A 14,384-nucleotide genomic window follows, 5' to 3' on the forward strand; every position below is an offset into this window, starting at 1 on the left:
GTTCTTACCATATAGGGGCTAGCACAATCATTGGTTGAACCAGATTAGACAAGGACATTGACTGGATTTATTTTGATAAAACCCGTACTGCGAAGTGATCTCCTTTGTTGTATCTGTTCTCCTTTAACCATATGGTTTTGAGAGAAAAAGAAGATAGGCAAGACCAACAAATTTTCTTTGAGGGAGATTCGAATTCAAGAAGAATGTTCCCCAATTTTATTCGGATTAAATTATTGAATTGCATAATTGAATGTAGGTCGTAGGTATGAAATCACGATATTATTTGGTGCAACCACATTTCAACCCACACGATTTTATTGATTTTATTCTTGAAATTCAATTTCAGGACTTAAAATATATCATGTCAAGGTTAGCCGCCACCACATATATAGACATACATTCAAGGATTGGGACTAAATTCCGTGACATTGACAAGAGATGCTTAAACATGTCCAGCTTTACAGAATTACAGCATCACGTACTGAAATACAAAATGAACATATATGCATGGATATGCCAATCCTACGGATACAGAGAACTTTATCCCATAATTTTATACCCCCAGAGTAGTAAATCCACTAAGTTCCCTAGTCCCTGCTACACTAAAACAACAAAAAAGCATCCTATAAACATAATAGGGAATATATTCAGGGAAATGGAGCATTGCGCTTCATTTCTGTCTGCTCGATATCAACGGCGAAGCCCTTCCCTGAATGTTTCCAGTAATCCGCAACCGCATTTATCATCTCCGGCTCCTCGATATCCACCCTTGATTTCTTCAGATCATCGCTTGACAACTTGTACTTGCTGTCCCGTTTATGCAGTAACTCCGGCTTCACCATCCCCAGGTTCACCTCTTGTGGCGACATCATCAGCGCTGGCGCTCCCAATGGTAGCACATCACCTACACCGCCACCACACTGAATCTCTCAAGGGAAAAAGTTTTCTGTCCCTAATGTGTTACGCAATTACCAAAGAAGCCATCATTACTTTTAGTAATTAAATGAACTTACCTCTATCCACCTGCCACGTGCACCAAAACTTCCCGTAGGTCTTGGCCAGGTTCCGAAGCTCCGTCTTCTGTAGCATCTCTGGGACCCGCGGATTCACCCACAAACCAGATTTGATCTGGACCGTCCAAAATTTTGTCTCAATTACTTATTAATTTAAAAAGAGAGAGAGAGAGAACCATGACCCACCTCATAAGCATGGGAATGCCACAGTTTCTGCTCATCAGGTGGAAGATTCTCGAAGATCCTATCCGATATGATATACTCCACCCCTGATCCATGGTTCGATCCGAATAATATTGTAGACCATTAGCCTTAGCAGACAGATCTTAGAGTCTATGAAAAAAGAGTACTAGTAGATTACCAATGAGGCGAGCAGTGGAATCGTCGGAATCGTAAACGGCACATTGGAGAAAGTCCTGATTGAGGCGAGTCACGTAGTGATGAGTCTCGATCTGCCGATTCATGTCGTGGCTGTACATGGCGAAGGTGCAGACATGCTGTTTCATCTGCTTCACCGGCTTAATGGACTGCAGCATCTGAGCCCCTTTATCAAGCATCTGTGACCCCACCGTCATCGGTTTCCCTACCGTCGGTCCTTGGCCTGGCATCACGCCTGGGGTTTCATCACTTGACGCCATTGAGAAGAACTCTCTCTACTGAAACAAAGACTTTTAACCTTTCTATTTGTTGTATCGATTTCAGGAACATTAGTGAGAGTTTGTGAAAGTATATATATGTGGCAGAAAAGGAGATGATGAGGTGACACGTGGTGGAAGAAGATGATCCCAGAAGCATGCAAGGGCATTGACCTGGCTCATTTTTATAAGCACGTGTCGAAGTTTGGGACACTTGGAGAGTTGGAGTTGTTTGGGATATCTGGAAAAGATTGGGCCACAAGAGGTCAGCCAGAATAATGCAAGTAAACGGACTTCTTGGGTTGGGCTGATCAGTTGATTAGTTTTTAGGTTCTCGAAAATTTGCTTAGATTATCTTTGGAATCTATTTACTCATAAATACACTTAATAAACCCATAAATTAATGGTTAGATATTAATATTATGATTAACAGATACTACAATGTTCGACAGTTTGGCCGAGTGGTCTAAGGCGCCAGATTTAGGCTCTGGCTCGAAAGGGCGTGGGTTCAAATCCCACAGCTGTCAAATGGTATTAATTTGTAAAATAAAAATTTTCTTATAATAATGAATGAAAATTATTTTCAAAGGGATTATTTTTATTTTTGTTTTTCCCCTCTTAAGTTTTCCTCGTCATATTTGATGCTCTCCTCACTATCTTCAAGTTTTTGAGAAATGGCTTGGCACCACAAATATTTAAAAAAATCATGTAAATTATACCTAAGGTATTCAACATTTTAAAAAAAAATATTATGTTTAAAGTACCTATCTTTTAAAAAGGACCGAGTTTCCATCCACTATCTCATTCACCATGGGACGGGAGAGGGGAGAAAAGGGTACCCTTTGTGGGTAGATGGAAATTTAGTCATTTTAAAAACTATGTTTGTGAGACCTAAGTACAAACGATATAAAATAGATGTTAATATATGATGAAAAATGACCAAATAGCCCAAGTTCTTATATCTATGAAAAATATTCTAATTTGAAAGATATGGTTTAATATCATTTTTTTATATTTTTTTAATTGTTGATTTGGATCATGGTTGTTTATATATCATTTTTAATCATGATCAACATCATGGCGCGGTCTGATTTAAGATTGCACTATCAATAGCTTCGAAACGATTTTAATTGAAAGGAAATGATTCGACTATAATGTTTTAACATTTTAAAATGTTTGATTTGAATCTTGACCATTTAATTAGTCTTTCGAATCATTTCCAACACAATGGTAAAACCCAATCTAATATTAGATGTCATAAATTTTTTAAAATTTTAAATTAAAAGGATACCATTCAACCATTATATTAGGACTTTGTTTTAACATAATCGCATATTTTTCCATGTCAAAGTATAGCACAAAGTTAGCTATCTTTTCTGCTATTTAGCTTAATGCTTTACAAGAAAAAATGCTTTACAAGAGAAAAACAAAAGAAAATATTCCGTCAAACCATTCGATTCAATGGTCGATTTACCTGGATGGCTGAATGACCTTAGCTTCCCTCTAAACATCTTGTTTTGGGATAAATTGGGTATTCAGTAAACATACTTTTTTTTTTTTTCCGGGTTGGAAAAGAACCAATTAAAATGATAAATCTTTCAATAGTTAAAGTTGTGGAGGGGGGTCTCCTAAAGTATAAAAAAAAAAAAATGCTTCAAAGTCAAAAACACTTTTGCAAAACAGAAATGTTACCAAACACGGCGTAAATGATCCCAAAAAAACCAAGGAGAAGCTTTCTCTTCACCATGAGTTTTTCTTCATCCACAGTGAAGACAAACATGGAGAAACGAATCACCCCCCATGCCCCTAGAGTTCCAAAGAATCCCAGCCAACGATAATAAATATGATGGGAGTGAAGAAATTTTCTATTCATTCACCATAGGTGGAGGAAAACTGTGTCCATAAAAAGAGTCTTTCACTATTTGCCACAATGAAAAACGTTACATTTAACTAGGCATAGTGACGGGGAAGATAACCCTTAGAATTATTTATAAAAAAAAAGACCCATACACATTGTTGGTGTAGAAAATTAATATATTTATGGTTTTTTGGCTAGAGTTTCCTTAGTGGCCATAGAGAGCCTTCCCTTTATGGCCAACCCTTATTTGCCGTAGGGCATGAGTCCCCCCATTCAAATGTCTAAGTTTTTTTCAGTAAAATTCTAATGTCAAATTTCAGTCCAAACAAAACTTACCAAATGAAAAAAATGAATAACCAAGAATTTCAGAACTACCAAAAGGATGTATAGAACTAGACTTGGTGCATGGACATTCATAAAGATATACAAACTCAGATTCAAGTACGAGAACCATCTCATACACCTGAATTCCATCAGGTTGGCTTAGGGGGCATACAAGAATGTTCGAACGTAAACCTAAGCCCAGTCTAAAATTTGAAATGTGACCTATCTAGCCTTCTCCTATCTATCCAATGGTCACGTGGAAAAATTGAAGGTAACAGTGAAGACAAGCTTGTCTACCTTCACTGTGTAACCTTCAACTTTTTAAAATATGAACTGTAAAAGAAAAAGTTTTCCTTGGTGGCATGGTTAGCTCTTAACAGGCCTTTGAAAGCCTTCCCATTAGAATGTTTTGTAGTCCTCGTTGCTAGCATTGACCATTGAATTCTACCCATTGGCCACAAATTACCAATCGCAGACCACCAATCCGGTAGTCGGAATTACTACATCAACCCTCCACGTGGTAGAAGTAGGTGACCCACTTAGAAGTTAGAATACATCTCAGTACAGGTCAGTGTAGAAAAAACCTTTTGCCATAGATTTAATATGGGGAAGTATTTCCTGTGGGAAGCGTGGGCCCTGCCAAGCATGAGGCCAATGGGAGTACGTACAGAAGCATCAATATAGGCAGCATTTCCACCTTTCATGGTGGGCATACATAAGAGCATTGGAAAATCTAAAAATTTTGGAGAATTGAAAAGAGAAAAGGGCAGCCAAGGAAATGAGATTAGGCTATGGTGAAGGTATGCTAGTCAATGAAACAAATATTGCAAAAACACCCTAGAGGGATAAATCTAGGGTTGAAGTCAGACTTCAAGCTTTAATGCCACATTGATGCAATTGGCAATTCCCATACTCTGAATATAAAGTGAAAAGGGACAACAGCAATTTTACAGCAAGAGAAGCTGCTATTACAATGAGATACACCACCAAGTTCAATATGAGGCACTGAGGACAAGCAACTGTGAGGTTACCATTGAAATTAAAATGGAAACATACTATCTTGTTCTCATCACCCACCTCTTTAATTTAACTAGTGTCGGTAGATTATATATGAATACAAAGCACCATGAGAGATGAGTAAACATTAGAGATTGGAGCAGCAAGGAAGAAGAGCGAGCAAGGCATTTAATTATAGAGGAAAAGGAAGTATCAGCAAGGATCAAAGTGATATACTAAGAGAGAACATCATACACCAATACATTTGCACATATGAGAAGAGATGTAGCTGCAACAAATTGACTGAAGGTCACGGGAGGCAGAGGATGAGACAACATATGTACAGGATCAACTGACAAACTCATGAGATAAAATAGAGAGATTTAATTGATTCATGAAATGAAAATTGTAAAGTTCCACCCCAAGTAGAACATTATGGATCCCTGTTACCATGGCTTCTAAAGTCCCAATATATGACAGGTTTCTAACTTACTCCCCAAGTCCCCTCCCTCCCCTGCCCCCCACACTCCAAAGGAAAATGTTTAAAAAAAAAAAAGGGAAAGGAGGGTTAAAAAGAGAAGCAGAAAACCAACAACAATCAACAAGCCATGTTCTCCAAAGAACAGGATAAAGCTCTGCTAGGAGCTATTTGGCTTCTATGTTATCCAAACACACCAAAGGGTATATCTCGAATGCAGCAAATACTGCATTTTCTTGCATTCTAATTGGCTTAGATGAAGAATCAGACAGTTTCGAATCATAATTTGAAGTGTCCAGGTAACACAGAAAATGAGCTTGACCATAATAGTCAGCCACGAAACCATAGTTAAGAGCTGACATTGGAGAGAGAAGATACCATTCATTGGAAAGAGAGAGAGAGAGAGAGCGAGCCTCTATGAACTTATGCATGCTCACTCCCATTCTAGTGAGATTCCAGTCTCCAGCAACATCTTAAGTAGAAACTCCTTGAACAATTCTCAACCATCTAATAAACCTAACAAGAACTTCTTTGGTTCTCAAAACTCTTTTTTTTCCTAAGGCTCAATCAACTTATGGACCAAATGGTGTGTTGTTTCATCCTCTTGCTTATTTTGGGGAATCTGATTGGCAAAGGTCAAAGGAGTGGGATTCTCATTTATTCCATCAGACGAGTTCATCAAGGTCTCTTTGAAAAACTTATTGTCAAGGCTCTTTGTTTCCATTTAAAAGAAACGTAAAAAGATAAATTTCAGGTAAAATCTGTATAAAAATAAGATTTTACCTAAAGATTTCCATTTAAATGGTTATTACTAGAAAAAAATGAAGCGTAAAGGAAGAATTACAACTTTGCAAGTACTTAAATATTTACACACAGTCCTACCAAAAAAGTATATATATATTTACACACACAATTCCTTCTTTAGCTCATGATCAATTCCATTAGCTAGCAAAAATAATGGGAGATAAGTTGCAAGTAAACCATATAGAGGACGAAATAAAAGTGCACCATAAACAACTAGCTTAGTGAGAAGGCAATGCTTACCAATACTGTGGTACTTCTAATCTTACATCCAGCCATTACAGTTGTCCTAATAAGCTAATCAGATAAGTTGCAGAATGACTTGAACGATGATTACGACAATAATGCCAAGAACAGAACAAAAACATAAGAACATGGCAGAAATGAATGGCATCAGTTTGGGACATAACTGTCGACTATCAAACTCATCGTCTCATTTTCATTCGCAGTCTATAGAAGTAGTAATAGCATGTACTTTGAATTACATCCATCACTAATCTAAATTCAAATTCTTTCATTAACGTCAATGATATCAAAGCTTCCATTAGAAGTAAAAACTAAAGCCAAGGCAAAAGGAATGGCAAACCTTCAGAGAACAAGCAATGGAAATGTGCAAGTTAAATGGAGGAACCAAAAGTTCACTTGTTAAAAGTACTATCGTCATTCCTTGACACTATTTTCTAAAAACAAGACAATTCTACTCAGGTTCCCGTAAACCACCTTTGATGGTGCACTCATCTGGGCTGGTCAGTATCTCCGAGACAAACTTTATCAAAGAGCATAGCCCCCCCAAGAAGTTATGATCAATTACACCTTTGCCTTCCACAACATGAGCAAAATCGACCAGCTTGATTTCAGCACCAGATGTCCTTCCATCCAGTGTTGCCTCCTTTTCATACATCATAAGAACTGAGCACGAGTAGAAATGAAAATCTGTTTGATCTTCAAACCATGCTTTCAGCTCCAACAGTTGTGCCAGAATCCCAGTAGAACCACCATAAACAATTGATGCAAACGAACAATCTGGATTTGAATCTGAAGATGGGTTAGAAGAAACAAACTTCCTCAAAACTGACCTCACATCATCCGCAGTAAAACCCTGGACACGCTTCTTGTCAGGCTTCCAGAACCCTGATTCCTCATTTTCATAAGTCTGCAAGCCAGAAATCCTGAAACCCAAAAGCAAGCTTGTGGTTTCTCTATCCTTCTTAACGCATTTTGCAATATACTCCTCAGACGCTTGGGGATACCAGGTTCTGGAGCCAATCTTGACGTCCATAACAGATGGATGAACATAATTAGAGACAAGATTTTGTAAAACAAGGTGAGGAAGCAGACCGGATCCATCTGAAGCTTCTATAAGCTGAGTGCCATAAAAGATAGGAAAGAATCGCCGGATGTGATCAGGGATTCTGGTGTTGGATGAGAAAGAAGTGTAGAAAGCCACCTCAGTGGTCCCACGATCATCATTCTGAAGAGGCTTGCAAAAGCGGCCTGAATCATCTATGAGTGGGCCAAGCTTTCCATCACCAGCTTGGTGGCCTGCAACCTGATGAGATGGGACCTTGAGCATGATCTCATAAACCCAAACCCAACAGCAAAGATGATATTAATCCAATTCTCCAATCCAAGGCAGTAATTCAGAACAACAAGTGAAGCAATCCACCCTGGGACAGGTTACAAAATACACTTTTGCTATTAGATGCATAAACAAAGAACTTCAAGTTACAAGTGCATGCATTTTTTGAACAATAGATCAAACGCAATGAAATTGAAATTGTTATTCATCTGTCTGTGGCGCTGCCTCCCTTAGGAGGCTTGTTGTATCCTTATCATTTGGAGCTTAAATAAACTGTGCCTCTTTAAAATAAATAAATAAATTTGTTCAAATTTATTTTGAATATTTAGGGAGAAAAATAGACCATAACCCATGAAGAAAATAGGACATCAACAACATTGATCCATACCAGTAAGATAGAACAACATAACCCCAAGTAACTTAAACTGAAAAAAGTAAAAAATAATAAAAGCAATACCATATAAGCTGAGGATCCAAATAGTTTAATTAGGAATCAATGGACAAAACAAGATTTTCCCTGTATAATTTTTCTAATGTTCCAAAACAAGAACAAATTTGTATACATTTTTTCCTATTAGGTTAGCAACATAAAACCCAACAACCAGAATAAGAACAGAGAACCTAAGGCCTCTTTTGGTAAGGTCTGAAGTGAAGTTAAATGGAGTAATATAAAAATTTTATTTGTAAAGTGAAGTAGAGTGGAACAAAAGAAAAAGAAAAAGAAAAGAAATTTTCAATAGTGTGTTGGATGGAAGAAAAACTGATGTAAAGTGGAGGGAAAATAACAAAAGTCAAGTCCCAATTCAACAAAATCTGTACTATTGTGGCAAACATATGGGAGATGGCATCTGAAAACCCTCAAATATGAGTAGAAACAACTGGTACAGTCTCCTTATAACCTCTGAATCAACAAGCCCACCAATAATTACGTTATATGACACCAAGTTTCACTCAGGCACAGGATCTAACAGTTCCCGTGCTTCAATTATCGTCTTGCATTTCATGTGTATCAGTATTCCTCTGTTTCACAAATACTGATCCATAACTGGAATGAAATCCAAGGAAGACCAAACCTATTATCTCTTCCGCCATCTCGCAGAGACAAATTGAATTTCGTATTCAGTAAAATTCTCACCCTCTCTTGTAGAAGCCAGAAACAGCTTACTTGATTAAAAAAAAAAAAGACAGATTTAGTCATTTAGAGAGGTGTATCTTCTCAGAAGGAAAGACAAGCAGAAACTTGCCCAGAACCAAGAAATAGTGAGAGAGGGGGGGGGGGGGAGTGGAGCATGAGAATCCAATTAGCAATAGCAGCTTGAACTCACCCACAAACACCGAATCCAGACACACAAGACAGCACAAAAATATCAGACTTCCTTCAACTGGATTAATCTGAAAAATAATCTTGGATTTGAACTACATTTGAAGTCTCGCAGTAAACTTATCCCCATTCTAACCGAAACAGATCTTAGAACTTCCTACAACTTAAAGGAGGTTTGTCCGAAGATAAAATTTGTTCGCTATAAAAAAAAATCAAACTCTTCAGTGGAAAATGTGAGCCAAAAAAAAACAGACCATAAATTTGAGTGGAGAACCGGTTTCTGATGGAAAAAAGAACTGTCCATTTTACTTAGCTTCGAATCTAAACAAACGGGGGCTCAAATCTGCTCAATTAACAGAGGTTACAAGTATCGAATTCGGAAATTCAGTAAAGGGAAAGGAAAATCAAATTGACGCAGATCAAGGATGCAAACATTCACTGTAGGAATAAAGAAATTTTAAGTCACCACGCTAATGAAGTTCAATATCATTAATAAGTTCAATATCGTACCCCTATAATAAATATAAAGAGAGAGAGGAGAATCAGAAATTCAGTTTCATCAGAGAAAAAACGCAAGTAACAAAATGAAATGAATTTATACCGTTGCAGAAACTGGAAAATTGCTGGAACTCGATCCAAGAACTCGAAAATGAAAATTAGAACTACCAAGAAAAGGAGTTTCGGCAGCTCTGCTGCGTTTTTTTTATTTTTTTTTTTTGGCTCTGCTGCGTATTAGGATGGGTGAAGCGCAGAGAGCATGGGCGTGTTTGGACACAAATACTCCTTTTTTTTGGAGGGTGTTTTCGTAAGTTCATAACAAAAGCCGTGGCACTTTTTGGGAAAAGCAAGAACGACGATGGAAATAGGATATACTACGCAAAGACAAAAATAACAAAGCGCGTTTGCACTTTGCTCTTTCTTTCGCATGCAGTGTTGAAAGGAATTAGAATCAAAGCGAAGCCATAGATCTTGAAGTAAGCAGCATCAAATCAAAAAATGATACGCTAATGACTTTACACAGATCATCGTGATTTCCATTTTATAATCTATAGTTTATGTTAGATTTCTTTTTAAGTTATTTTTAGCGTGAAGACCTGTAAATTGAAGTTTGAAACCCAGTCCCCTCCATCAGAAACCCACAATATAGTTCTATAGTTCTATAGTTCTTGGCGCTAAAAATAAAAATTAAATCAAGTGTAAATAAATCATCACCTGTTAAGGTGTTATTTGAACTAAGATATGGGAATAAAAGGATCTCATACAGATTTGAGTACACGTTTTATGAACTCAAATCATCTTCTTAGGAGCTAAGATCACACTATTAGCAATAGGGTTAGAGGGGCGAAGATTGTCTTTATATAATGGGTAAATTATAGATCACCCCCTGGTTTTCAATCGAAACTTAGATCACCCCCTAGTTTTTGAAAAAACTCAAATCACCCCTGATTTAGACCCCAAAATGATAAATTAGTCTCTAACGTTAGTTTTATGTTGTTAAGTGATGATGTCAACCAGTTAAATAAATTTAAATTGTTAAACTACCCTTGACAAATGTTGAAGATGAAAGACGGGTAGTATTATAAATTTAATTCTAATGTTTTTATTTTTTATATAATTTAATTCTAATGTTTTAGTACAAGGGTAAAATAGTCTTTTCACACAAATAACTAACATCAGACTAACACCGTTACTGTAGAGGGGGACATTTGAGTTTTTTCAAAAATCAAGGGGTAATTTGAGTTTCGATTGAAAACCAAGGGATGATCTGTAATTAATAGTAAGGGGTCGCACTCGCACCAAGCGCGTGGCTGCCCCCTCGGGTGGACACCCCCCGCCCGGGTCAAACCCGAGTTCCATTAACACCAAGGGAAACAAAAAAAAAAAAAAAGAAAAGCATAAAGCGACTATCATACTAATTGGTGGAGAAAACACAGAATGATTTAACCCAAGCTGGGAGAAGGTAGAGAGGAAGGTAGAAAGACTGAGGTGAAATAGTGGTTACTTAACTCGGTTCCTAAATTGAATGGATCCGGCAAATGGATTTGAAATGGATCCCTTGCAAATGGATTGTTCGATAGCGTATTTTTTTTTCCCCCTTACATATTTGCGGTCGCGTTATGCTAGTTGCTAAAGCTCGCATATTTTGTCTATTGTTCGTTTTATATGGCATATGCCAATTTGAATGCGTATTATTCGTCACCGAATCCTTTGGTAACATGTACCAAAAAAAAATCTTTTGGTGACATCTATTTGGGCAGGAGATCACTGCCTGGTCATGTGGTCCCTGAATCAACTTGGAGCCAATGACAATAGGGGGCATCAACATTGAATTTTTTATTTCATGGGTGAGCCCTATGGGATAGTAATTTTTTGCTTTCCTATGTGGATGGTTCGAGACAATTCTTTATTGGTCCAATCTCATGGGCCAATTTGAGAACAGGATTTTTAAGCATAAAAACACTCAAATAAGTCTAAACAATAACCACTATTAAGTATTAATTAAACCTAAACTAGTAAAGGAAACGGGTTCCCTATCAAGCCCCCATGCCACTCCAGGGCTAATGGGAACATGCACTAAAGCATCAACAGAAGTAGAATTTTTCACCTTTCATGGGATGGGGTTGTCATTTCATGTCCCCTACGTCTGTGCACAGAGGCCACACCATCTTTTAAGATTCTTTTTCAAATAAATAAGTATGAGAGGGATGGGTATGCTAGCGGTATACCATAAGCTAGCACCCTATGTGTATATCTCTCTCTTCCCCCCTTCCTCCCTCCCCCCCCTTTGAAATAACTCCCTTACCCCTCAAAGAAAGGAAGAGAGAGATAAACACATAAGGTGCTATCTTAAGGTATACTGCTAGCATACCTAGCCTTTTCCCAATAAATATACATCTTAAATAGGTTCGTCATTTCAACTATCCTATGAACGTCTCATATAATTTAATAATCAACTCCCAAGATCGTCTCATTTAATAACAAGACGAATTACCGATCAATTTGAAGACAATTCCTATTCAAGTCTACAGATGTAAATGGGTCGAATATGACTCGAATACGCCACGATCCGCATTCGAAATCGATTATAATAACCAGTATCTGAATTTGGCTATTGAATATGTAAACAAATTTTTGAATTTGATTACTTAATCGAAAATTCGGATATTATCCAATTCGAAAGCATTTTGTGTATCTGATATACAATTGAAATCAGTTGTCGGCCTTGGGACACTAGAGCAGAGTTGAAAAGAAACAATTTAAGAGAGAAGGGATGCAACCACTAACTGTTGCTAGCCGTCTTCGACGGTCTTCGACGGATCTGGCTCTCCTCCAGGCATGACAGGAGCTGGAGGATCCAGCCCAGACAAAACAAGGGGGTTTGGTCATTTCATAGGGAGGGCCACCTGTGATGACCTAAACACCCCTCTTTTGGCTGGGCTGGATCCTCCAACTCCCGCCACGGTTGGAGGAGAGCCGAATTGGTCTTTGATAGCATGAGAGAGAGAGAAAGACCTAACTATTATCGTGCAATACCAGAGAATACCAGAGAAATATCATATCAATGTCTTTTGAGGTTGTACAATTGAAGTTGGGGAGTTCAGGGTTTTTGAATCCTGGTCAACTACCCACATGTGGACGGGCGGGGATAAATCTGACCCCTCCATGGGGCATGGATCCCACACCATAGAGGCGGGTCCCACACCCCCATGGAGGGTTCAAATCTGTCCCCCCCCGTCCCCATGTGGGTAGCAAATTTAAACTCAGGGTTTTTTACTGTTTTAGAATACAAATTTACTATTTTACTCAACTTAGTTTGCTTACTGTCTTTATGATTCTTTTAAAAACGACTAAACTTGTCAAATAAAAATATCAAGTCTTATGTGACTAAGACGATATAAAACTGAGTCTTGTCATTTTCTTACCCTGACTGAATCTACACGATTCTTGACCAGGTTTTTCAAAATTTTTAGTCCGTCACCCCCAATTAAAACCAGCTTTCCAATTATGCTCCATGCAATTCTACCAAATAAAAATAAAAATCTCCATGCAATTCGGTTGATTCGTATCAATATCAGCAGAGGGTCAGACCGATTCTAGGGTGATCCTGTCTGGTTATTGATACGAACTAATGATTAAAAAAAATACGATTTTTCTTGAAAACCAGTGACAAATCTATCTGAGCGATCCAGATCAGTATCGATCGAGATCGATCCCGTAACCTCGATTCTTAAAACCGTGCAATGGATCGGAGGCTTCGGCTACTCAATCGATAAACAAGGGAAATTGAAATAGCGACAGACAGCCAGACGAGGAGGGAGTAACAGATCTGAAAGGGCGTGTGTAAAGAACTAAAGAGAGAGAACTCACCTACGCTCCGCCAGATCTCAGTTGCAGTGACAGGGTTGGCGAGAAAATGATATTGAAGTCGAAAATCATGAAACAAGTATCAAATCAAAGCAATCCCACGCAAATTAAAACGTCTTCGCCTCTCCTCTCCGTCTCACCTTTGTTCTACGGTCACCACTGACGACGGGCCGGCGGCTCTGGGCTTCTCTCTCTCTCTCTCTCTCTCTCTATTCTCGAAAGCCAAGGCGATCGTTTTGGTTGATTGGATATTTGGATTTCAGACCCCTTCTTTATTGCCTCCATCGTTTGAATTGAACCCTTTTGTTTGATTGAATGATGACCCAATCTGGGGAAAATTATCACCTCCAGTTTGCTGATCGGCCCAGTTCCTCTACTAGGGGATGGAGGATCCCACCCGAGCATTGTGTTTGGGCATGGGTAGAGAGGCCATTTCAGCCCCCTTTTGTTTGAGGAACTGGGGAACTGGACCGGGCAGCCAACTGGAGGTGATAAAGATCCCCTTATCCGGATGGATTTTAATCCTCTTCATTTCCTGATCGGTTATTTTCTATTATTTTCACCCTGAGAGTGAGAGTGTGACAAGTGGCACTCCAAATCCAACGGTCCACATTTGAAATCCTCAAATTAATTAAGAGTTAACCTTGATTGGTGTAATCCAAGGACTAACCAAGATTGGTAATCAAACCCACCCTTAAACCGCGGTTAACCTCAGTTCAAACTCAATCGCCCCATCTCTTTTCTCTCTCACCTATTTTTCCTCATTCACTCAACCATAACGGTGCACTTTTACGATTTCTGTATTTTTCCGGGGACGGCTCTATCCCAAAGTAACTTCAACGGTTCAACCTCACCTCCTCTAACTAAGGACTCACAAAACCCTAATCCTATTGACGAACAGAAACTCTATAAATAAAAACGATCCCTCTTCTTCCATATCTTCTCTGTTCTCAGCCTCCGCGGCTCTTCTTTGTTCTTCCAGGTTTTTCTTTTTCTTCTGGTTGATTTTTTATT

The 14,384-nt window shown here is 38.4% G+C and overlaps 2 protein-coding genes and 1 non-coding gene across 4 annotated transcripts; 1 reads left to right on the forward strand and 2 right to left on the reverse strand.

The window, feature by feature from the left end:
* Nucleotides 1-630: 630 nt before the first annotated feature.
* Nucleotides 631-13,578, reverse strand: LOC122652243 (oil body-associated protein 2A-like). Its single transcript, XM_043845930.1, has 5 exons — nucleotides 13,561-13,578; nucleotides 1,375-1,657; nucleotides 1,200-1,282; nucleotides 1,014-1,128; nucleotides 631-904 (listed from the first exon to the last, which is right to left on the reverse strand). The coding sequence occupies exons 2-5, from the start codon at nucleotides 1,649-1,651 to the stop codon at nucleotides 648-650; spliced, it is 732 nt and encodes a 243-aa protein (XP_043701865.1). The 5' UTR covers nucleotides 1,652-1,657; nucleotides 13,561-13,578; the 3' UTR covers nucleotides 631-647.
* Nucleotides 2,096-2,175, forward strand: TRNAL-UAG. The gene has a single exon. It is a non-coding gene; the product is annotated as a tRNA-Leu (tRNA).
* On the reverse strand, nucleotides 6,693-9,644 carry LOC122652242 (inositol polyphosphate multikinase beta-like). Of its 2 annotated transcripts, none has more exons than XM_043845929.1 (2): nucleotides 9,607-9,644; nucleotides 6,693-7,772 (listed from the first exon to the last, which is right to left on the reverse strand). In XM_043845929.1, exon 2 carries the CDS (start codon nucleotides 7,676-7,678, stop codon nucleotides 6,803-6,805), a length of 876 nt encoding a protein of 291 aa, XP_043701864.1. In that variant the 5' UTR covers nucleotides 7,679-7,772; nucleotides 9,607-9,644; the 3' UTR covers nucleotides 6,693-6,802. The 2 variants fall into 2 exon arrangements, with proteins under 2 accessions (XP_043701864.1, XP_043701863.1); XM_043845928.1 differs by lacking the exon at nucleotides 9,607-9,644 and adding an exon at nucleotides 8,758-8,786.
* Nucleotides 13,579-14,384: the final 806 nt, after the last annotated feature.

The sequence above is a fragment of the Telopea speciosissima genome, chromosome 2 (assembly GCF_018873765.1).
Source record: "Telopea speciosissima isolate NSW1024214 ecotype Mountain lineage chromosome 2, Tspe_v1, whole genome shotgun sequence".
Classification (NCBI taxonomy): Eukaryota; Viridiplantae; Streptophyta; class Magnoliopsida; order Proteales; family Proteaceae; genus Telopea; species Telopea speciosissima.

What these genes read in the sequence shown, in the direction of transcription:
- LOC122652242 (XM_043845929.1), bottom strand. Translation starts at nt 7,678, where the DNA reads ATGCTCAAGGTCCCATCTCATCAGGTTGCAGGCCACCAAGCTGGTGAT.
- LOC122652243 (XM_043845930.1), bottom strand. Translation starts at nt 1,651, where the DNA reads ATGGCGTCAAGTGATGAAACCCCAGGCGTGATGCCAGGCCAAGGACCG. An exon ending in TTCCACTGCTCGCCTCATTG is followed by an intron (nt 1,283 to 1,374) that starts GTAATCTACTAG and finishes ACCATGGATCAG; the next exon opens with GGGTGGAGTATATCATATCG. An exon ending in CACGTGGCAGGTGGATAGAG is followed by an intron (nt 905 to 1,013) that starts GTAAGTTCATTT and finishes GTGGCGGTGTAG; the next exon opens with GTGATGTGCTACCATTGGGA.